Source organism: Camarhynchus parvulus, chromosome 9 (genome assembly GCF_901933205.1).
Source record: "Camarhynchus parvulus chromosome 9, STF_HiC, whole genome shotgun sequence".
In the NCBI taxonomy this organism is placed as follows: Eukaryota; Metazoa; Chordata; class Aves; order Passeriformes; family Thraupidae; genus Camarhynchus; species Camarhynchus parvulus.
Window position 1 is genome coordinate 8,981,689 of NC_044579.1, and position 23,545 is coordinate 9,005,233.

At 42.5% G+C, this 23,545-nt stretch overlaps 1 protein-coding gene across 1 annotated transcript in view; it reads right to left on the reverse strand.

Annotated features, from left to right (window-relative positions):
* The window catches only part of DIS3L2 (DIS3 like 3'-5' exoribonuclease 2), a 179,647-nt gene that overhangs the window by 105,792 nt on the left and 50,310 nt on the right, over positions 1-23,545 (reverse strand). The window contains exons 7-9 of the mRNA XM_030954141.1: positions 16,958-17,192; positions 4,596-4,702; positions 3,156-3,403 (exon numbers count right to left, since the gene is read on the reverse strand). Of these exons, the coding sequence (XP_030810001.1) occupies positions 3,156-3,403; positions 4,596-4,702; positions 16,958-17,192 (590 nt within the window). The remainder of the gene's footprint in view (positions 1-3,155; positions 3,404-4,595; positions 4,703-16,957; positions 17,193-23,545) is intronic.

The following is a 23,545-nucleotide window of genomic DNA, read 5'->3' on the forward strand; positions in this document are numbered from 1 at the left end:
CAAGAAGGTTTTTCAACAGAGCTACACTGCTCTGTTGAGAGGATTGGACCTTCCCTTGAGCCTTACACTGTACCACCCAAGGTATCTGGTTATTACCCCTCACAGGAAATACACTTTTGAATTAAAAAAAAAAAACGGAATAAAATGCCAGAGATGAAAGGAATTCCAGCCACTCAAGTGGCTTTGGAAACAGCAGCAAGAGAAATAACACCCTGCAACATTTCATTTTATTGCAAAAGCTGGAACAAATCATGTCACCATGACAGACCAATATCTAAGATCCCGAGCTAGAATGGTCACAAGCCCAATGTGACACAGAGGGAGTCAGTGATTCCATGCTTTTCTATTAGTTGTTTTTTAATATAGTCTCATCCATCATCACGTGTGGGGACAAAAAAATTCCACCTTAACCATCTGCAAAAGTGCAGAGACATCTGGACTAACACTCCAAACAACACTGGACTCCAACACTGAAAACAGTCCCCAGAAAATAACAGTACTTGGCAGTACTTGCAATATTTCTCTGGAAAAGGAGAGTGTCTTGGAGCTAATTTGCTTTACCTGTTACCTGAAGCAGGTACAGTTATGCAGCATTCCACTGCCAAGGTAAAGTCGCTTCACATGCAGGAGGGAGCACAGCAGCTCAACTCTGGGCATGGCCAGCATGACCTGGAGCCATGAGTTCCTCCTCACTCCTTCCCAGCACAGTCGGGGTGACAGGGTGGCCTTCAGAGGGGACAGTGTCACACTGGTGACCACCAGGTGGCAATCATGACACAGAAACGCACCCCCCTCCCCAAGGGACCTCCATGGACTCTCAGGTTGCCCCTGTGTAGGTGACCACCCTGGGTGGCCAATGCCACCATCAAACTCTTGGCAGAGGCATCTCACTTCACCACCCACACATGGTCACTGTGAAGGCCAATCTGGGTCATTAACTGTGCTTGGAAACCTGGCACTGAATTTCCCAAGGGAAAAGGAAAGCTGAGGAAGGCGCATGACCAGTCTGGGAGAGTTCAGCTGCAGGATGGAGAGTACCTAGAAACACCCAAGGCATCCAGGGGACACTACTGCCAACTCTGGAGGGAGTTTCCCTTGTCACACTTCCAGCAGACAGTGCAGGGCAATGACCAACAGGCTCTCTGTCCAGACACCTTCAAAACCATGGTGGTGGTGCCAAAGGCATATCAGGAACTTTGTGGGCATAAGTAAGGGGTGCACAAAAAAATTCACAAAACAAAGCATGTAAATAACTGCAGATCACATGCTCTTCTCTCCTTCAGGGAGGCCATGACCAGCAACACAACTCATTATAAACAAGGCAACATGGCTTATAAATGAGCTTAAAAACAAGCCCAAAAGCAAACAGAATCCTTTGGGACCTTCAAGAGGTTTCCTTGTCTTTCAGTACTTAAACAAGAATTACTTATGGCAAAAAACAAAAGGGGTCACCAAGGTTTTATGCTCCCATCTCCACAAGGCACTTACTGAAGTGCAACCAACTCCCAGAGGAAACGACTATGTATGAACACAATCATGGACATTTTCTTTCCTGACAACACCCTTTACATCTTGGAAAGGATCAAACCAGACAGATGAGACTATCCAATATTGTCAGAAGTACAGACTAAAGACACACACATTAGCCAATAAAAAATATATTAGCCCATCCTCCTAATTTCCCCTGTTTCTGCTAAAAGGGGGGGTTGTTCATGACAAGAAGCCAAGCACTACAATCACCCTCCAGTCTTTTCTCAGTTGGAGTCAAAGAAGACAAAGCAAATCTCTGGCAGTAAGAAACTTATTCTCAGTGAAGTTCACAGCACAGCCAGACCCAAGTTAAGTGGGGCTCAAAGGGAGGCCACTGCAGTTCATGCACTGCAGTTTATCTAGGAAACACTGAGTGACTTCATGGCTCACGTGGCTCTCAAGGAGCACACATGAAACTTGCTATTACTGGGCATACAAATCAGCTACAACTGATAAACTCTGTGAAATGGGGACTTGAGTTTACTTTTAGTTCTAGGGCTGATAGATCTGTGCCATCACACTTTTTCTTAAATAAGTTTTTTCTAAGTTTTAAGCTTTACCAGCAATTTGAGCTGAGGACTCCCAAACCTGCAGTGCTGATACTGTACATCAGCTGTGCTACCCCATCAGAACTGCTTTGCAAGGGGAAGAGAAAACTGGACTTTATGAAAAACTCCCACTACTGCATATGCTCCAGATTACATCCAGATGCACCTGTAAAATCTGACCACAGTATGGCCACAGAGTTATCCACTCTGGATTACGAACTAAACCAGGACTACTAAGTATTCCCAAGATAACTGAATAGATTGACCAACATCCTCCATTTCTTATTGAGACCCATTCAATAGAAACAGCCTGGCCACTCCAGGTGGGAGTTTGGCACCCTACAGTAGTTGCAAAGAAAAAAGTGAAAATGCTGAAAACCACTGTCTTCTTCATGGAGAGGCAAAATAAACTTGCAATCTGGATCCAGTCCAGTATAGGCCATTTGTGTAGCACTGGCTTAAAATTTCCTTCTTCACAGCACTGCCAGCAATTTGAACTCTGGACAGTGATGACTTTACACTGCCTGATGAAACACACAGAGTACAACACCCTTCTCACATGCTTCAGGAGGGAATGAATCTTCTCTTGATTTCTACTATTCCTCCTTGAACCAATGCAACATTAAAACCACAAAAATCTGTGACTTCCTTCTAATTCTTACCAGCAAAGGCGTAAAAACTAAAGATGAGCCTCACAGCCACTGATCTTCCCCTGGCAGAAGGGAAATGTCTGCACATTGTGTACTACTCTTCCACACAGGGAGGTAAGACAGGAAGGCTGCCAGCACCCCATGGTGCTTGTGCTGGTCAGGCTGAGCACGTGTGTTCCCCCTGGACCATGCACTCATCAATGCTGGGATGCACCAGCACTGAAGCAAGCACTCAAAGAACTTAACACTTATGAGATTAACTAATGATGAGCTGCCCTTCATCCCAACATAATTTATCCATCAGAGGGACACAAGACAAGCAGCTTGTTAACAGATTTCTGCCTCTACTGTTTGTAACAAATTAAGTGAAAACAAAAATTCCAACTAGAAATGTCAGTCATCTCTAGTTCTGATGGCAACCACATACCCTGATGCAAAGTTGCTGTCTTCTTTCCAGTCCACGATGCGACAGATGAAGAGCACCTGTGAATAGGCCTCAGGCTTGCTCACAAAGTCTGGAGGGCAATCAGCCAATGGCACATAGACCCTGGGCACTCTGTGGTCCACAGGTGAGAACATGGCACACCTCTTGAAGAGTTCACTATTCCTGTCAGCCAGAAGTTTGATGAAACCTGTAGCTGCTCGAGAATGCTTCTTTTCCAAAATATACACCACCTGGGAGAGGCAAGTTTCTACAATTAATACCTTCAGGGAAACTTACTTTATTCAGCAGAATGAGAATACCCAAAGGTTCAGCAGAGTAACTGGAAAAGTCACAAGGTCTATATCTTGTTTTCCCTGTATGTGTATATGTGTGTGTGCACTTTTTAACTGAGTACCTATTTACAATGTATTTTCCTTGCCATCTTGCTCATGGCTATAGAAGAGCTAAGTGCTTTCCAAGTGCTAGTTCTCTACAGCAATTTTCTTGATTACAGAACAAAACCAGACAAGAAGCAGATGCTTCCAAATGCAGGGAATTAGCCACAAAATACAAGCAACTCCTGTAAAATCTTTCATTTGTATTCTCGGCCTGTGATTTCAACAGTCAGCACAGACCAGGCCAGTCCAAAAACGGTGCCGCTGGCAGATCCAACGCTAACCACAGGAAAGGATGTGCTGTTGGGAATTTGGCAGTTCTCTCCTTCTCTCTGTGCCTTCTGAAGTTAGGGGTTATTTTACCTTTATACAAGATGGCTTTGAAAAGAATAATAAATTACAATATCACTAAATAATTGTTCCAGAGAGGTGTTCATCCAGGCTATATTTTTGTAGACCATAATAAATCACTGGATAACAGAAACATTATAGCCGATTTCCTAAGCTTATACAGAAGAGTCCTTCCAAAAGGTTTCAGGAGCTGCACCTCTGCACAATTCTGAGTGCTGGAATTGCCACACTGGATGAGACCAGAGCAGCCCAGCCAACAACAGGACCAGAATCAGAGGCTGCAAGGGAAAGCACAAGACGTGGAAGAGACCTGACCCAGTCTGACCCAGCAGCCCTTTTCTGGTCTCTTAAAATTCGGAGATTGACTCAAATCTTGAATCAACAGTACTAGCAGCCTTTCCAAAGTCTGTAAGAATTAATTCTGACAACTTTGGATATCCTGACACTCATATTAATATCCAATCTTTTTCCTGAATCTTGCTAAGTAATTTTGCATGACAAACAAAGGGAATTTAACCTAGGAAAATTGGTAAAAATAACAAGTCACTTGATTTTTATCAGATCAGACAATTACTCTCTCTGAAATGGAGAATGAGACTCAAAGATCAACAGACAGAGGCTACAGGGAGGCCAGGCCTGGTCCCCCTCAGCCTTTGGGAGCACACACGTGCTTACTTGTCACTCTCCATGGATTTACCTTGGCTGTCCTTTGAAGAAACTCATCTGGGAGGAGCCTGGGATCATTGGCCTTGGGTCCATCATCTTGCTTTATTCTGTGCACCCCAGTGACCCCAGCAGCCTTCCCTGCATCAAACACACAGGACAGTTACTGTAGCACATTTCCATGACAAATTTGTCCCGGGCCTTTGCTCTAAAGTACAATACAATATGCACGTAGTAGACTTATTTGAAAGGAAAAGATCTCTCAGGTGTTAGAATTGCCAAGCATGAAGTAATTATTATTTCTCTGGACTACAACAGATAGCAGGTACATGTTCACTTACCATGCAGATGTGCTGAAAAACAACAAAAATCAAAATAAATCCCAACTTTGTAAGGAGGACTATATCAGTCATAACAGACAAAGTGGTAGAAACAAGTTCTGTTTATTAAATATCATGGGCTAAGAATTTTGTGGCATTTCTTAGTTGAAGTCATTAACATTACATAAGCAGTTCTTTCCTGCATACATTCATTTAATATTTAATTTCCTTTAAAAACATTATATAGGGTTATAAAATGTGTGTTTATCTTTGAAAGTGAAATCATATCTACTAAGCTGACCCTCTTCAGCTGTGGACCAGGCTTATGAAAAGCCTTACAGAACTAATCACTACATATGACCAAGAGCTTCCTTCCCCTGAGATCTCTGGACCAGATGCTGATAACATTAAAATCAAGTGTCAACTAATTTCTAGTTTGAAATTTTCAAATATTCAGGTATGTGAGTTTGGGAGCATCTACTGCAGGTGGCTGGCATTTAATGTTTACAAATATCCAAAGTGATCTTTGCCATGGAGAAGGCTGGGACTGGGCTGTTCTTGAGCTGCATCCCTGCTGAGAGCCTCTGGTTACTGCTCTGCCAGAATTTTTGGGATGGAAGCATCCATGTGCTCTTGTCTGGAGGGCTCAAGAGAGATGGCTGACTTTTTCCATTTGTATGGTAATCACATCCATCTTGAGCACATGTGCTAAAATCAGGCCTAGAGTGTTCAAAAGAAATCTTTCTTTCCTAAAGAGAAGTCGTGGCACCGACTGCAAGTTCCAAGGGACGTAGCTGTCACTGCTTCCCTTAGAAGACACGAGATAAAGCAACGTTTTGCTGAAGCCTGTGCTGCAGGAGGCCAGCAGCACTCACCCATGTGAGAAAGGCTGCAGAAGCTCTGTGGTGACACACAGACCCTGGTCCCCAGATGGGGGCTGTCTGTCCCACAGAGCCCCAGACTGGCTGCTGGTGACATGAGGGATGGAGCAGCGCCGGTGGCAGGACCAGTGCTGGGGAAGGGGGGCAGTGGGACAGCAGCTTCCCCAAGGCTTTGGCTGTGCCCCACCACCACCAGGGCACGTTCACAGATGGCTGTGTCCCCACAGAGGGACACTGCACTGCCTCCAGGCAATGCTACCCCAGCTTGACAATGACGGCTTTGCTCTAATGACACACTCTGGTTCTCATATGCTGCTAATTATCCTCAGCTTTGCCTTCTGATATGCTCTTCCTCTCCCCAGAGATCTTTTTCTAAGTGACTTTGCTTTTATTTTATCTTCATTGACTTGCTAGCAATGCTGAGAGGAGAACAAACAGGTATTCAGGGGTTTAAATAAAAATCTACTTTTCTTACAAAAGCCCCAATAATAGAAGCAGCAAAACCATTTCTGATTTACTTCTACTGAAATGATCTCAGACTTGCCAAAACCAGTATTACTACAGGATAAAACCACCCAGAGTTTCATGGTGACAAACATGGTAGGGAAAAAAATTGCTTGTAAAATTGTAAGCAGTTAAAAAGTGGGGAATACCAAGGTTACCCGATTTGCTTGCCTCCTCTAAGGTTTCTGCCAGCTAAAGGTCATACCAGGCAATCATTTAGCAAAGAATGAAAGCCAGGAGCCATTTTGTTTTCTTATAAATTTTCGAGCGATCAGTTTATGGTGTGTCAATCATAAAGACAGCCTGGGCAAGGAACAAAATGATCTGGAACAGAGGAAAACTGGACGGGGCAGAGGACACAGGGAAGTTGGGAGCCTTCCAAAGGCCATGCCTCCAGGCACACCTGCCACAAGCCCAGGGCTTAACTGGAGTGAACCCTCCCCAAGGAACAGCACACACTGGTGGGAAGAGAAACCAGAACTAAACGTGTTTTGGAAAAAGCAAGAGCTGCATTCACTGCTCTCCCAGCACAGCAGAACAGCAGCAGTGACTCAAGGTTCAGCAGGCAAGAATGAAAAAAGCACCCAGAGTCATGTGAGGAACATGTCCTTGTTAGCACTGCCTTTTTTCCACTTAGCCTTCCAATGATCATCCCCCCAGAAAGTCACTTAGACATTTTCACTGAAGCAGTTTTCTCTGGTGAAAAGAAGCCAGCAGGGATGTCCTAGGGAAGTAACACACACACACATGCAAAAGCACAGGAGCACCAGGATACAGCTGTCACAGGAGAACAGCAGATGGGGGGCCGGGCCTTCCTGGGCCTGGGCTGGGGCACTGCCCCACTTCCTGCTGAAGTCAAGCCTCATGTGAACCCAGTACAGGTATCAGAAAGCACCCAAATTCCCACCATGGCAGATGATAGGACTTGCCTTTTCCTTCATGGCCAGCATCAACCAGGGCCCTCTGGCTGGCTGGAAAGTGTCTTCTGTAGTGGTCTCTCTAATTTCAGCATCCCTCCCAAAAAATCTTGGGATTATGAGAGACTCCAGCAGGTAGAGTCTGGGATCTACAACTACTCCATCAACAGAAAGAAAAAAGGAAGCCCATCCTAACTATCTAGTTCTTCTTACCCCTCTTTTTAACCAATTTCAGTATCTTAAATAGCATCACACACATTTACTAAGGGCAAATGCTCCTGAAACAAAGGACAGGGAAGAAGAGACATGAGGAACTCTCTACTCCTGGAGCTAAGAGATGTAGACTTCCCTATAGCTTGTAGCTGCTCCTTTTGAAGTCAAAATTCTGTTGATATCAGGGCTACATCTACTGCTCAGGGGTCTAGAGCAGCAAAGCATCAGCCACGAGGAATCCCCGTGACAAAACCTTCAGCTCAGAAGAGACAACTACCCAGATCCAATGTCCACCTGGCTCAATTGTCAAAGTGCTGCACAGGAATCTCAGTCACAGCAGCAATAATCTGCCACCAGAGTATGAAACCTGAGTTCCCTGAATACATCTCTGACAGTCCCACTGCCTCATTACACATCCTCCTCCCCTTCAGTGGGGCTGAGCACAGAGGGGCTGTAACAGGGCCCCACTAGAGACTGGTGGTCTAGAAAAACTCAGCTGGGAGATACAAACATCTCCCACAACAGGGCAGAGCCATGGAGGCAATCCTAAAGGAGGTATAACTTGTGAGAGGAGCAGCATTTTGTGCTGGGAAGGTGGGAAGAAACTCCTTGCATTATGCCAAACTAAAAATGAATTCTTCTGACCCCTTTACTGCAGTGGTTATCCAATGACCATTCAATATTTCCACCCTAGGCAAAGACATGTTTTCTGAGAAAGATTTACTATGTTAGCTTGGGCAGTACTTCATAAGCTTATCTTACAGTGAAAACACACTTCAGCAACCAGGATCCAGTGAAACTGCATTATAATCTCAGTGTTTTCCTTTCAGCGATTATCTGACAAACCAAAACTGTAATAGCCTTACTTAAAAAAAAATTAGGCACTAGACACAAAAAGCAATTCAAATTAGTTATGTTATTACCAATGAACAGATCCAGGACACTTGGAATTTGCCTCCCTCTGTAAGAGATCCATTTAGGCAGCTTCAATACACACTTAGATTTGCCTGACAGGCTTTCCTAGGTCAAACATTACTTTTTTTTTTAAAGCCCCCCGAATTTCCTTTTACAAATCAATTACCATCACATTAAAAGGTGGCCAAAGTGGACCAAAAATCATCAGACTAGAACTCTAATTTCTTATGACAGATCCAAAATTATTTTCACTAGGTTTGCATTGGTCACTGTGGAAATTTGCAATTCTGTCCAAAAAGAATACAATTAAAGATGCAATATCCACTTGCAAATGAAAATATATCATCATTTCAGATCTCAAACACAACTTACTGAAAAAAAAATCTCCCTCCCTGAATGGAAAAAGCCAAGTTTTTTAAGAAAATAGTTCAATGTTTGCTACTTCAGCTAGAAAAAAAATGTACTTGAGAAGCAGGGTTACTCTACATGGGAGCATTTAAGAATCCCATCAGAAAATACTGTTCCTCAGCTCAGTGCTCAGATACCAGCAGAGCTGTAAACCTTTCAGTGGCAAAGCCAACTACTTACTAATGAAGCAACAGCACTCAGGTTCTCTGATGTCTGCAGGAGCAGTTTTCAGGATATTACGCTTTAGTACCAAATACCTGAGTGGTGTAAAACAGACTGATTTATTATAAATATCTCCTGACACAGTGCCACACGCACAAAGGATGTGTTTTTGCAATTCTATCTATAGCAGCACACAACAGACACTAGGAAATGATACTCCCTTCAATCCAAAAATGATACAGGCATACCCAGAGATTTGCTCTGGGCTACACTATTCTGCTACAATCTTAATTTTTAGGGATAACAAGAAGGAAATGTTGCTGTTTAGAAGGAAGTACAAGGACTCTTCATATTCTGCAGTTGATGGTTTCTTGGCACAGAACAGCTTTTTTCTTCAGAACACAAAGCTACCAAAAGGTAGGGAAGAAGGAAAGCACAGTTTCACTTGTACCAGCTACTATCCAAAACTGGTATCTATTTTAAACACCCTGTAAGTAGGGTCACCTAGCAAAGTATCACAGAAAGAGCAGTACTTTGTATTTATACCTCCCCACCCAGAGCTTTCCACCTGTGATGGAGGAAAGACAGATATTTCACTGAGAAAAGACTTAAGCCAACAGCCCTGGAATTTAACACATGCTGCCTGTCCAAAATCAGCCTAACAGCTCCCATGTGCAATGGAAGAAGGCTCTGCAGTTAGAAGCAAAGCAGCTCCAAACCATGCAGCACTCCTGAGCTGTCTCATCGCAGAGCTGTGTGTCTAATGAACAAGACTAACCTCATCAGAGGTGTTTATTTTTGAATACTCATTTAAGCAAACTCACCCTGCCACAGCTGTTCATGTCTTAACACCTGAGCACGCACACCTGCCTGCCCAAGGGCACACTGAAGGGAGGACTGGGAGACTCAGATGATTAGCATCAAGATTTTTGGAGATGCACAGGCAGGAAGAGACCCTCAGAGAGGGAGAGGGAAGGCTTAATAGAAGATGTGTAGAGCACAGACAAGCATCTGCAATAGCAGAGCAAAGGCAATGTGAAGAGGTGAGTACAGCTGGCTCCCTCAGACATGCAAGGCAGCCAAGCATGTAATTATTTACTTATATTTAGCCACCTCCACAAGGAGGGATGGAGGAGATGGCAGAAAAATGAGACAAGAGTGTCACTTTTTCTTAGAACCCTCCAAGTCTGATGCACAGCAAAGACCAACATAATTTTGGGAAGCTGCCTTCTAGCCCAGCAGATAGATCATAGCTGTCTCAGCAGCCACAGAAACATTGCTACAACCATAGCACGGCTACACAGACCTCCTGGTCGTCCCATGTCCTTGGGAAGCACTCAGTCAGCAGAGGGACTGGAAGCCTTATTGCAACAGAATTAAACCTACAAAAAATCAGGTGGTGCTGCAGCCTACAGAAATACAGTTCTATTACATTAATAACAAGCAAAACTAAAATGTTACAAAGAGAATTCCATTGAGTATTTTGCCTATTTACTTAATGTTCTTCCTTCCTGCAGGTGCATTTGTTCCTAAAGTCTGTGTGTCCAATATTACTATTCCATGGAAAATATGTTAGCTGAATGAATCCTAATCTGCTTCATCCTGGAAATCTTGCTGTAACAATGACCATACTCTGTTTATCTCCACACCCACCATTCAGTCTCAGTATCATGCCCTCGCATTCACTTGACCGAAACATGTAACTCAAAGGAGAAACATAGGTGAACTCAGGAACATATGGTAATATGCTGAACTTAATCTAATTCCTGTTACCTAATTGCCTAAGTAATTTATTTTTTCCAGTACTTAAGAAGTCATTTAGGGGTCAAGATAACCTACTAGGGAAGAACAGTGTAAGGAACTTTCCCAACATTAACTTCCATTGCAAGGCTTCAGCTTTACAACAAAAGAATAACTGGAGCTTTTTCAGCCCATAGCATTTAATCAATGCAACCATAAAGCCCAATTTGTTCAATACCAGTAGAAGACTTCTCTTCAGTTGCTATACTGTTTATTCTGCTAGAAATGTATGCTGTCGTTTAAGAAAAGTTATAGCAACAACCAGAAGAGCTAGATCCAGAGAGCCATAAACATGAACTTAGGATAAGCTAATATAGAGCTGTCTCAAACAGCTGAAACTGCTCCAGCTTCTCTGCAGCCTTTCCAGGCTTCAGCAGAGTGAAACTGATCCGATTTTCGACAGTTCCACCTCAAGGATTTCTATTAAAAGCCATGTAACTGAGACGATTTCCTGGTGAGCTTTCACTCTGCTGTGGCCTAGAAATTTTAAGAGCTATGCAGTGGAGGTGTTCCATCTCCAGAAGGCTGCAGGCTAGGAAAGAACAGTGAAGCTCCTTAAAAGCACTCAGAGTGAACAGGAGCCTCTGCAGAGGAGCGAGAAGAACACTTGTTCCTTCCAGCAGCCAGTGAGGTTGGTGGACTCCAAATATGCCAGACTTCATGGCTGCTAAACTGAAAGGGTGAGCCTGAGCAGAGCAGAGGTTCAGCACATAATCCAGATTTTTGTCACCATAATTTTATCTACCAGACCTGGCCAAGGAGAGGAACAGCAGTAACTCTCTGAACGCTGCCTGGGCCAATACAAGACATTGGTAACCGCAGGACCCCAGGTGCCAGAGGAAGGCACAAAAGGCAAGTAGGCACCTTGTCAAGCTTAAAAGGAGAGAGAGGACACAAAAGCACTAGAGGGGACATGGAAGTGCATGAGAAGTGCAGAAGTGCAAAACAGAGACTAAACTCTGCATTATAAATACATGTTTCTATTTTTCTAGAAAGATCCAAAAACCCTTCTAAGCACTGACCCTAGAACATCACCTCGAGAAAAGAAAGGCTTGATGCCATTATTACACAACCATACAGTGAACTTACCAAACACCACCATTTCAGTTAAGTCAAGCAATCCTGAAATACTCAAAATACAGCCTCCAGTCAGCAGCAGTGTGGACACCAAGCAATTTTAGGTTATAATTTCTGATCTTATCAGGATTACTAGAGACTGACAGTCACATTTGACTTGATAAAGATTGACCTCTCCACCTGATGAATGCTGAACAGACAGGGAGACATGAGCAAATTCTGCAGCAGCTCCCAAATTCTGTTGACCCTACCCATTATCCATTGGTTACTCAGTTCACGTGAGCCTACTCTGCCTGTAAATGAGCTATTTCTGTTCAAACTTCATTACGTCAAGGCAATGAGCAAGCTTCAGACATTCACATATCCAAGTTCTGATTTGCAGTAGGGTAGGTGTAAGTGGAAATCCTGAACAAACACAACTCTCTGATTGCTGCCAGGGCAGCCAGTCCACCAGCTTGATGACTTCCACCCCGTGGGAAGCAGGATATTTTGTGTATCTGGTGGAGTAAGATCTCCCGTGAGAAGAGCTGAAAAAAGCTGAGCAAACGAGTTTGACAAGGATAGCTTCTGGCATAGAGACACTGTTTTACACACTTTTATTTGAATATCATTTTGCTAAAGAAGGGCTGAGGCACTTTTATGAGAACAGCTGCCATTCTCATGAGTGCAAGTAGCTGCTACTGTTCAATTGCTGATATTTCTTTATCAGAGAAATCTGATTCCAATATTTAACAAGAGACAGCTCACATTTGTAGGAAACTCAAGTGACTCACAGTCTGTGTAGGGATACAGTATCATAAACTATTCTGTACAGAACATTTTGCACTTTTCCCAGGTTGAGAGATACAGAGTTTCCATTTTTTATTACATATTGAAATGGAATATAAAGAAAATCCTCCTACTACAGTGAAAAATCATAGAAGTAATATATTCTAGGTCATCAGTAAGAGATAAAAGTTACATGACCTCCTTTGCAGTGGTCAATGTGAATGAGGATTAAGAATTACAGACCTGGCAAAGGTCATTTTGACTGGTGAATGAGTTCTGTGGACAGTAGTAACACAGAGTAAGCTGAGGTCTCAGGGTACAACACAGAGGACTTGCATGTCAGTACCAAGCACTATAGGGAATTAATTTTTTCAGTGTACACACTGGTGATTCAGACTACTGCCAGGATGCTATTGGCTTGTTCTCTGCCCACATTTCAGTAGGGAATAGAAATCCCTAAGAGGGTTTGAAGGACACTACTAAGGAAGCTGAGAAATTTTATTCAAGGTGCTCATTCTTACTGTCTTTTTAAGGAAAAAAAACAAAACAGAAAGTTTGTTCAGCATATAGATATTTACTCTTCGGAAATACAGCTGAAAATCCAAGAGCAAAAGATACTTTCAACTTTGCAAGACCAAATACCAAAGCTTAACATTCAGACAATTTAACTGTGGAACAGGACAGAATTGGTCTTTGTGTAGAAGCAGGTGCTGGAGAGGAGAATGGCTGTCACTTCCTCAACTGAAGACTTTTCAAAGATGATCTTTAACCCCAACTCTTTGCAAGAAAAGTTCAGATAAGCAGAGCAAACTCATTGACCAGGACATCTTCTGGCAGAGTGAAACCAATTATGAATTTCTATTTAAATATCCTTGAGCAAAGCAAGACTGACTCACTTTTATGAGCACAAGAAAGTACATGGGCTGAGAATTAGGCTGAATGCAATTTTCTCTTCACTTTCATGGACTTCCCTCTTGCTTATCCCATCCCTTCTGGGGACTCAGGAATAGAAAGGCAGGAAGCACAGCTCTCATAACAGCAGCACTTAGTGAAGACAGATCCAACAAGTGCGTCTAAGGCTGCAGACTTGTGCATAATAACAATTTCTACCAGTTTGCCCTAAGCCCCACAGAGGCACAGGAAATCCAAGGTACAATGACTTCAGGGAAATTCAGTCCCTCAAATCTAGGTCATAATCAGTGTACACAATGTTTCATGCTTCAGAGCTTCTGACAGTGAGGGCCAACCCCAAAATTCTTTGTCCCAGCGTGTAACTAGAGATGGAGAGGGTGACTGTGCTCTGAAGAGGAACAGAGCCATGAGAAGGGATGGGACACAGGCCAAGGAAAAGACATCAAAACAGTCTGCGCTCCCAGAGTGCTCTTATTCGAATGACACGTCTACTTTTATTCTTCATGGTTCATTCTGACCATGGGCATCAGAACAGATGAGCCAGCAGAGATATTGTGCAATCCTACTCCTACATCGGGAAGGACAAAAGGCATCTTGCAATTGAGAGCAGAAAACTGCAGGACTTGTGTTCGTGAACAAAGATTTGAGCACAGTGTCAACCTGGCTCTGGGTTTTTTTGCCCAGAATAAGTAAAATGTTCTTTTGATTCCATTGCAGTAGTTATGGATATTTTTCACCTCCAGAAATCTTGTGGGGTTTTTATTTAGTTTGAATTTAGGTAGATCTTATATATATATATATATATATATGTATATGTATATGTATATATATATGTATCTTTTTATAAATATACACATACACACACATGTATGTAAGCAAATACATACAATAAGTGCACATGAGAACATGACAGACTGTTTCTTGATTTTGTTTCATTAATATATCATCTTCGATAGAATCTTTGGCCAGTTTGAAACCTTCCTAAAAACCCTTCCAAAAACGGAAGAAAGCCCATCACAAACGTTCATTTAAGACTTGTGCTGGCCATAGAAAATTCCTCCTGCTCCCTTCTGTGCTTAAGGCCATGCAATGGGACTGTGTGATAAGCCCTGCAAAGCAATGCTCTCAGGGAAAGCAAGTAAAGCACTGGGTTTGGTGGGTCAGGAAGAAATCCCCCTGTGAATCCCAACTTCCATCCTGCTTTACTGCAGGAGATGTTTCCAGCAGAAGGGATGTAACATGAAGGAAAAGGCTCACAGGCAGAAAGTGCAGCAGCAGCAGCAGCACCAAGCAGCTCTCCCAGGAGAGGCCCACGTTACCCAGGCAAGGGCACCTGCACCCACCACGGCCCAACCCTGCAGTGCTCTCCACCTCCAACGCCAGCACCACCTTCCAGCGCATGGCCTTAGGAAGTGCAACTGATTTTACCCTCTGAGGTTCAGTTCTGCCTTGAAAACGTGTATGTTTAGTGCTTTTAAAAAAGCATTTTAAGCCACACCTGTGGAGGCTGAATTTGCCAGGATTTTTTCTTCTTTTTCACGACAGTTATCAGTGATGCTAGAATAACTATAGCTGTTTTCCAGGCAAGACTGAAAATCTGGATAAGTGATGATATGAGAAATTGTATGAAGGACAGGAAACAAGCCAAAGGAATCATCAACTACTCAAAAACACCTTCAGAAAAATCAGCATTGTAAACTTAATATGTATAAAAAAGGGATGGTATTAAAAAGCAGAGAAAGAAGAAAGTAGGGAAAACTCCATATGGGTTATATGGCCAAAGAATCTGAAGCAAATATTAGAAGAGGTGATAGCAAAACACAAACTCAGCAAAAATCTAACTGGCACATCCACACCAGCCACAAAGCTTGTTAAGGATCAGCATGGAAAGACCTTGAAAACAAAAGAAAACAGTTGGCTTAGGCAACTGCAGTGGAAAAGTTGGATTTCAACTGTGCAGACAATAAGCTGATCTCACATCTGTCCCACAAATATTCTCCAAAGACAAAATCAAATGGCAAAACCCACTCAGATGGCACAGATTTTGAGAGATGACTTGATAACTTCCAACACAGGTCACTCTAGAGCATCTCGAGGAACTGTGATGTACCAAAAAAAAAATAACTCTCATCAACTCTTTAAACTAAAGAACAGTCACACAACTAAAGTAAAATACTGGCTCAAGCCTGTATTTATTTTAGATGCTGGTATCAAACTAGAATGTACTTCTACAATGTTTAATTTGGCACTGCTATCAGAAGCAACAAAGATGCAACAGACACAACATGTGACTCAGGAGAATTGTTGAGTCAAAGCTGCCCAGTGGTGTGCAGCTGCAATAGACTGCAAAACAGCTGGTGTTAAAAACCACCTGTGTACAACATCCACAGACAAGATGAGTAACTCCCAAATCAACTTGTATCCTGGAAAGGAATGGAACAAGATATGAGTTGCTTCATGTGCCTTGGCAGGAACTCAGTGAAGATACCCAGAAGGAAATAGCATCACGAACTGGTAAGGTGGCAGGTCCATTCATGAGGTGAAACCAATGCTTTGTCATAAAAACTACAACACTTCCATTCAAATATTATTTCCTGTTTTATTAACAGATGGGTGTGAGAAATGGAAGTCTACCAATAGTACAGGCAGGGGTCTGTGCATCTTCAAATATCTCAGGAAAACACGAGGTATCAAATAGCACAGCTTTATTACCACCATCAAGATTTGTCAGAGCCCAACAACTGCTTGGTCCTGAGTTACTGCCACCTATTCTGGACAACTGGGGCAAGCAACAGGAACACACCAGAATATCTGCCCTGGCAAACCTTTCATGGCACGTTAAATGTGCCAATTGTCAGAATCCCTTCAACACACAGCTCTTCAGGAAGGGATTTAATACTAGAAAAGACATGCAAAGCGCTGCATAAGCGTTAGTTTTGGGACAGGGGAGCCTATTTTATTTTGCCCTAAGCAACACTTGATGGCTTGGATGGAATTCAGATTCAGAATAAAATAGGTTTGCCTTCAAAACAGATCGCATAATTGGCTTTAGGTTTTAGTGCAATTTTCTTTTTAAACAGACCAAATCTTTAAGTTGCTCATAACTCAACTGCTTGGAAACAGCAACAAACTTAACTGCCCCCAAGGAAATATATTATCCCCAAACTGACTCACATAGATTGGCCAATCAAGCTGCAAGGAAGGAAACCGCTACAGCAGCATCTTGAATTGAACAGCAACCAGCAGTCCCCAGACAGCCCCGAGAATTGCAAATCTAAAGGTGTGACTTCTGTTTCGCAGATTTACTTGATTTACTTTGCATCAATCAAAGCTACATATACCCCAGCCATTAATATCCATTCAAAACCATGAAGACAGTTTAGCAGAAAGGGAGAGAAGTGATAAGGCATTAAGCTTTTACGCCTGTATTTTATATCTCACAGCAAAGCGAGGCAACCAAGTAACACTTCAACAGTTTGCTCAAATAAAGGCCTAAAATCAGCAACCTGATCTACTCACCCTTTTCACCAGTATCCAGGGAAAGTTTCTTAATGTCATCAGTCAACATATCCTGCAAGTGGTCTTGTCCATGCTCTGCATCATTATCATCAAATTGAGCTTCTATAATGACATCTGGACTTTGAGCATCGCCTTTCGCTGTCTCTTGTGGAATGCAAGTCCCCAGCATGTCCTCAGGGACGTCTGATTCATGTGTGACTTCTGTTTCTTTGTCACTACCATCTGGCTTTATTACCTGAAGGAACAGGGGATTAAAAAAACAGAGGCAAGCTAAATCACTGGACTGAAGAAAGAAAACATTATCTTTCCTTTTTCATTTGCATCCCCAAGGAGCTGACAATGAATTGTGGGTGGCTGGTGGCGCACTGCAATTGCCGTGTAATTAGCACAGATATTGCACAATCAAAAGAGGTACCTCAGTAGGATAAAGACTGGAACGGCAGAGCTTTTGCAATACTTCAACTGTGACAATAATGTATCCAAAGTGTATCTAGAGCATAACCATACAGTTCCTGCCAAGCCTCTAATCAGCTCAGCAGAAGTTAGGAGTAAACACAGGCAGGGAGGAGGATACACTACAATTTAATAGGTTGCTTAGACCATTGTTCACCAAGATACACTGATCATCCTGGGATGTCCCAAAACTTAAGCAGTTCCAGTGAATGCTGGGATCATGTCAAAGCTCTTCCACACAATTAGGAACAGACTGAAAAAGCAGAGATTAGAGAACGTGGTGCCCTGTGACCTGTGGAAGAACTGGACTGTGGCAGCTTGGTAATGCACCAAGCTTTACATTTATTTTAGGCCGTGTTTTTATTGTCAAAGGCACTCAGTTATTGCCATTACTTATACAAATTTCCAAATCAAATTACTGAAGAAGAGGCCAACTACCAGTGAAGCAGACACCAGGCCTTGATGGCACCCCTCATTGCATGTGACAGGGGCAGAAACTGTTCCAGCTCAGAATATAATGACCAAAGTGGTTGATACCTTGGACACACAAGGCTTTACCAGCATCCTTCATGCAACCAACAGTGAGCTTGCAAACACCTACACAGCTGGAGAACCTAGACCCAGGTTTCAGTTTCCAAATGTTTAGGTTTCATTCAAGCTATGGTACTTCAGAGTGAGATGAAAATCAGTACAGAATAAGAAATAACCTGCTAAATATTAAAACCACAAAGATACTGGGTGACTCCTTTCCAGTGCCCTCCCAGTGACTGAGCTCCCCTCCAGCTGGTGCTGGTGTTTGCCAGGCAGGTAACTCCCCAGAGCTCCTCCAAGATCTCCCAGTCCTCAGCATGATAACCCAGTACATGACTGGAGCAACTCATGCCACTAGCAAGGCAAGTGAAGGGCCCTTTAAATACAATAAAACAAGAGTAACAACTTTTTGGTAACATACTTTATATGATCTATATAGTTGCTAGAAATAAGCATAAATAACCTCAACAGGTGCTACCTGAAGGCAACTGTTCCAAGTAAGAAAATATAAGTCAAAAAAGTTCCACAAATTATTCTTTAGTAACTAAAAAGCAAATAAATCAAAATCAGACCTGTACAGGGAATACTTTTACAGCTTTACATACAAAGAGCTACAGTCATGCTTTCAAGCAATATCCATTTCTTTGTAAGCTTTTCACAATACATAACAGAAATAAAATCAATTTTAAAATGGGGCTGAATTCAAGTCTTTAAAAATAAAAAACTCAAATGACACTGCTTTGAACTCTTGTTACCTTTTGTGACTCTTCTTTCCATCTCTATTTTCAGTTTTTAACATGTATATAATTTGTTACCATAGCAGATTTTGACTCAAACATTAAATTGTGACAAAAAAAGGGGAAAAGTTTGGCAGAAGGTAGGAAAATGGCTGATTATTAAACCTGGCTACATTTGGTACATAAAATACTGACACACAATGGTCTGGGCAAGAACAGTCTATTAGATTAGAAAGCTGACAAGGCTCCACACGCTATGACTCTGCCAGTGTACCTATCCAAAAAGAAAACCAGTGTCAACAGTAATGTTTGGACCCTACCATGGTCAGATGTGGATCTCTTCAGCTCTTAAATTTCAATTGCACCAGATGTGTGCAAGTGTGCAACTGCAGCAGGAGTTCATTTCCTTCAACCTCTTCAAGTTTTGCCTGCAATTTTTTCTGTCCCAGTCTTTCTTTGGAGAGTGTGAGATGTGCTTTGAGTCCTAAATTAGTATGTTTTCTATATGTAAAGCAGCAAATAACATCAAATAGATCTTAGGAAAGGAAACACTTCTCTAAAATGTGGCACTGGAGGGGTTATGCTTGAAAAGTTTATGTGGTTATTAAAGAAGGCAGCAGATACAGATTTCATTTTAAATGCTCTGTGCTAAAATCGCTATGCTTCCCCCAAGCTAGAGGACATACCCTGCTGCCACCAGCAGCACCATGATACCCCAGCTGTGACTACCTAAATCCCCAGTCACACATTTCCTTATGAGTTTTCAAAAGGATTTTTCAGTAAAGTTTTCCAGAGTCCACAAAACCATAACCTCCACGGACAATAGATCAGTAAAATGTCCAGATGCTGGCAAGCCTGGGTGATAGGATTTGTTTTCTTTTTATGGCCAAGATAGATCATTAAGGCTGACCTCATACATAACAGAGCAGGGAACTTCACCCAAAATTTCTTATATCACACCAAAAATTTAGGGAAGCTGTACATCAGAACACTGGAAAGCTGCATAAGACTCTACAAAATCAGGATATCAGTGGATACAATTACTCCATTTAAGATGATCAGAGCTGCTGGCCAGCATGAGCTCATCACACAAATTCCAGAGCAGGATCCTTCTCTCTATGAGCAGCAGAAAATCCAACCATGACATATTAAGCATTTCTTACAAGTGGCATCTCAGACTCAAGAATCTGATGATATTGCACTCTCCTGTTTCCTCTAACATTGCAGCTTATCCATGGCATAATGCACACAGCTAGAACGGGTCAGTTCTGATCACAGACACAGAGTAAAGCAAATACACAATTGGCTCAGTCTATCATGTAGTCATCTGTGCAGTACAGAGTCCCATTCCCTGGCAATGCAGCTGACCCTGCATGGACCTAGAAAAATGGGATTCCCCCTAGTTACATATACATGATATGTATGACACACAAACATCATTAAAGCCCCTTAAAGGACCTTAACTTCCTGATCTGAGAAGCAAAATGTCAACCTTAGTTGTTATTTTTACATGCTCTTCAACAATAATTTAAAACAAGTTTTAATAAACATTTTGATGAAAGCCAATTGTTTGTTTGAATGCCTGATCCTGAAGACAGTGTCCAAGTATGTTTTCTTCCAGCTTAAAACAGACATCACTGAACAAGCATGAAGTAGAAACTTGATGCCCCACTGGTGACTGGTTTAGATTGCAAAGCCATAGCTGACAGAACACAAGATATTTGAATGAAAATCCCATTTCAACCATAAGTATAATAAAAACCAGCTAGTGGGCAAAACCATCCTGGCATGGACCTGTACAATCTGGACAGCAGAGCACCCAGCCCAGTCTTGAAGTAGCAATTGAATGACCAATTGTCCTTACTCAGGAGGAATTTGTTCCAACAGAAAACTGAACTGGGTTCTGTGCATCTAAAAGCATAGGGGTTACCTCATGTGCTACAGAAGAAAAGGCCTCTTCTGCCAGAACCAATCTCTTATCTGTCCTGTTAGAACCCAGCTTTTCACAGACTCCCCACCTAAACCTCTACACAAAATCCAGGCCTGGTTACTCTCAGATCAGGTACAGAGTTTTTGCTGCTGCCTCCTCAATGCCTGTAAACTGAAACAGCTGAACATGACCAGTGATTTTCAATAATCTTTGAGCTATTAACCCCAGGCTCTTTCCAATAAATGTACCAAGCCCCCGAAGTGTTTAAGCCTGACACGAAAAGGTTTGCTTTTCTTTCTTATTCACCTCTGATCCTTACAAGCAATCCATGAATCCTCATAGATCTGAAGAAATGACATGACTGCTAGACTAGACAGAGCTGGATGAATGCACCTTGCATGGCTAAAAACTGCTAAAAACTTTCCATGTAGGGTCACTGCTTTCAATAGAGCCTTGTGTAAAGAGACTTCCTTTGCTGAAAGCACCTGGCAGGTAAGGAAGCAGAATTGTCTTCACTACAGCCAGTTTGGACACAGATTCAATAAAAAATCAAGTTCTTCATCTCACTCAAAAAGCTGGTATTAAAAAGAGTATTTCCAGAAGGATACTGAGGCAGAATGGAGATTGTATTTCTACATAAGTCAGCCAAAACCCTGTAAAGTGTCTTCTAATGAGTACTCAAACCCAGAATGTGTAACTTGCCCAAAACATTTTAGAAGTGACAAGCTATTAATGGTAACTCTCTTCACTAGGGCAGACAGACAAAGAGGCTGCTCATGCTTGTACAGAAAGGTGCAGTCTATTCATCAGCAAGTGGGAGCTGAAGAAGTTTCACAGCACACAAAGAGCTCACATTAAACAGGCAGGACTGAATAGGGGAACAGTTAGAAGAGAAATAAGGTGTTAGCCCAAGTCCACCTTCTAAAGTTTGCAAACCAAGGTAAAATGCCTTTCTTCTGAAAAATACTTTGATCAAACACAAGTTCTGCTTTAGCCAAACACCATCATTATGCTCAATACTGGGTAGGGAGACAAAGTTTAGGTCAGAGCTGCTGGTGCTCTCTGAAGTTGAGCCTTAGTTAAGCAACAAGTCTCAGAACCAGGTTAAAAGCAGTTATTTCAAAAGGAGGACAGCTGAAAACAGGGGCTTTGGACCAAACTACCATCCCCTCGTTAAAAGGACCGTTGCTACCACAACACTGATACAAACACCACATTTCATACCAGGGCTGTGAACACCTGCATCTATTCCTCTCCCAGCTTCTGCCATATGAAACAGGCTCCACTTAAAAGCTGGTTCCCTAATGTTCCCTCACGAGGAGTGGGAACAGAGCCTGGCTAACACAAGGATGCTGTCACAGCTCCTACACAGATACCAGAGCCAAGCTACCACAAATATTTCAAGGAAGAGCTTTGATTTTCTGAAAAGAGTAACCAAACAAAGGCTGTCTCACTCTAGCTCTTTCTTGGACAAAGAAAGGATGGCACTTACAAGAAAAGAAACACCTGTCCCAAGCACCCTTCCTTCTTTTCATAATCCCAGATACACCAAACAGTACTGGGAAGACAACAACTCAGTAAAAGTGACTAGTCTCAGTAGGAGCAATTATGGCATTACTTTTAAAATAACAATAATGTTATACTGAGGAGGTTTGTTGAGGTTTGAGATTGGATTTTTTCATTACAATCATTTAATTCTAAATCACTGGAAACGCTGGCTAACAGCCCCCAGGATAGCTATTTTATATTAACAGCACATTACAGTTTACATTTCAGACATCACATTGGATGCAATAATCATACAAACATCCGTATTAAAATCTCTCCCTCTTGAATAGGAAAAGACTACTTGTTCCTCCCCGATGGACTCTGTTGTTCCCAGATGTCACACACAGTTTTGTCACAGCAGTCACTACAATACCATCCTGCTTGAGGATTCAAAGGGTAAATGATCTGAATACACAAAGGCTTCTTGGAAACAGTGACTTTTCAGAATCTGCTCTGACTTGTACCCACTGCAGCAGATGAAAAGTGGGAAGGAAACAAATGAAATCTAAGGCTTGTGTTTTGAAAACAAAATATTGAGACAGATCTTCAGTATGGCCTTCAAGCCTGTTGAGACCCCAAAGCCATCCTGCCTGCCCTGCCCAGAATCCTGCAACTCCTCTGCTCACGCTAACCTGCAAAGTGAGTTTTTTCTGCAGAGTTAATTCAAATAATCAAACTGAACATCCATGTTTAGTCCAACCTAAGTAGACAGTCCTACATCCAGCCTTGTCAGGCAACTGCACGAGAAACAGAATTAACTGTAGAAAAATCCCTCATACCTCAAAACAGCCACCTCAACTCACTACTTCTTTCTGCTTCTACCAATAAACTTCATTCCTGAGCTGTTCACTCATCTCTCTGTGCTTCAGGCTGTACCAAAGCAATCCAGGTTACAGCGTGTTCCCTCCAAGTCCATCTGAAATCCTTCCCCAACCATCTTGCACAAATAACCAGAAAACAAGTGGAAAAGCATCAACAAGGAAAATTCTCAAGACTGACCTTTCTGAATCCTAAAGCCAAAACAAGAACTGTCTCCTCACCATGTATTTCCACTCCCTATCTCGTCTCTGACCTGTCATTTGCCTCTGAAATCTCCCCATTCCCATTCCCTGGCCCTCATCCCACACCTACACTTTGCCTCCAAACATGTTTATCCACACCTCATTATCACTGACCAGGAGACAGATGCCTCTGCCCCTGTCTCTCCTCAGTCTACTCCTGCCTTCACCCCCTCCCGCCACTTCTCCGTGGTCTCCCTGGACCCATCTCTCTCCCAAGTCTGGCTCTTGCCCTGGGATCAGGACCGTGTTTCCTCAGGTCCATTTTATCTGGTTCTCCTAACAGATAAACAGCTCCATCAGTACAGTCCTGCCTTTTGTACTCTCTAAC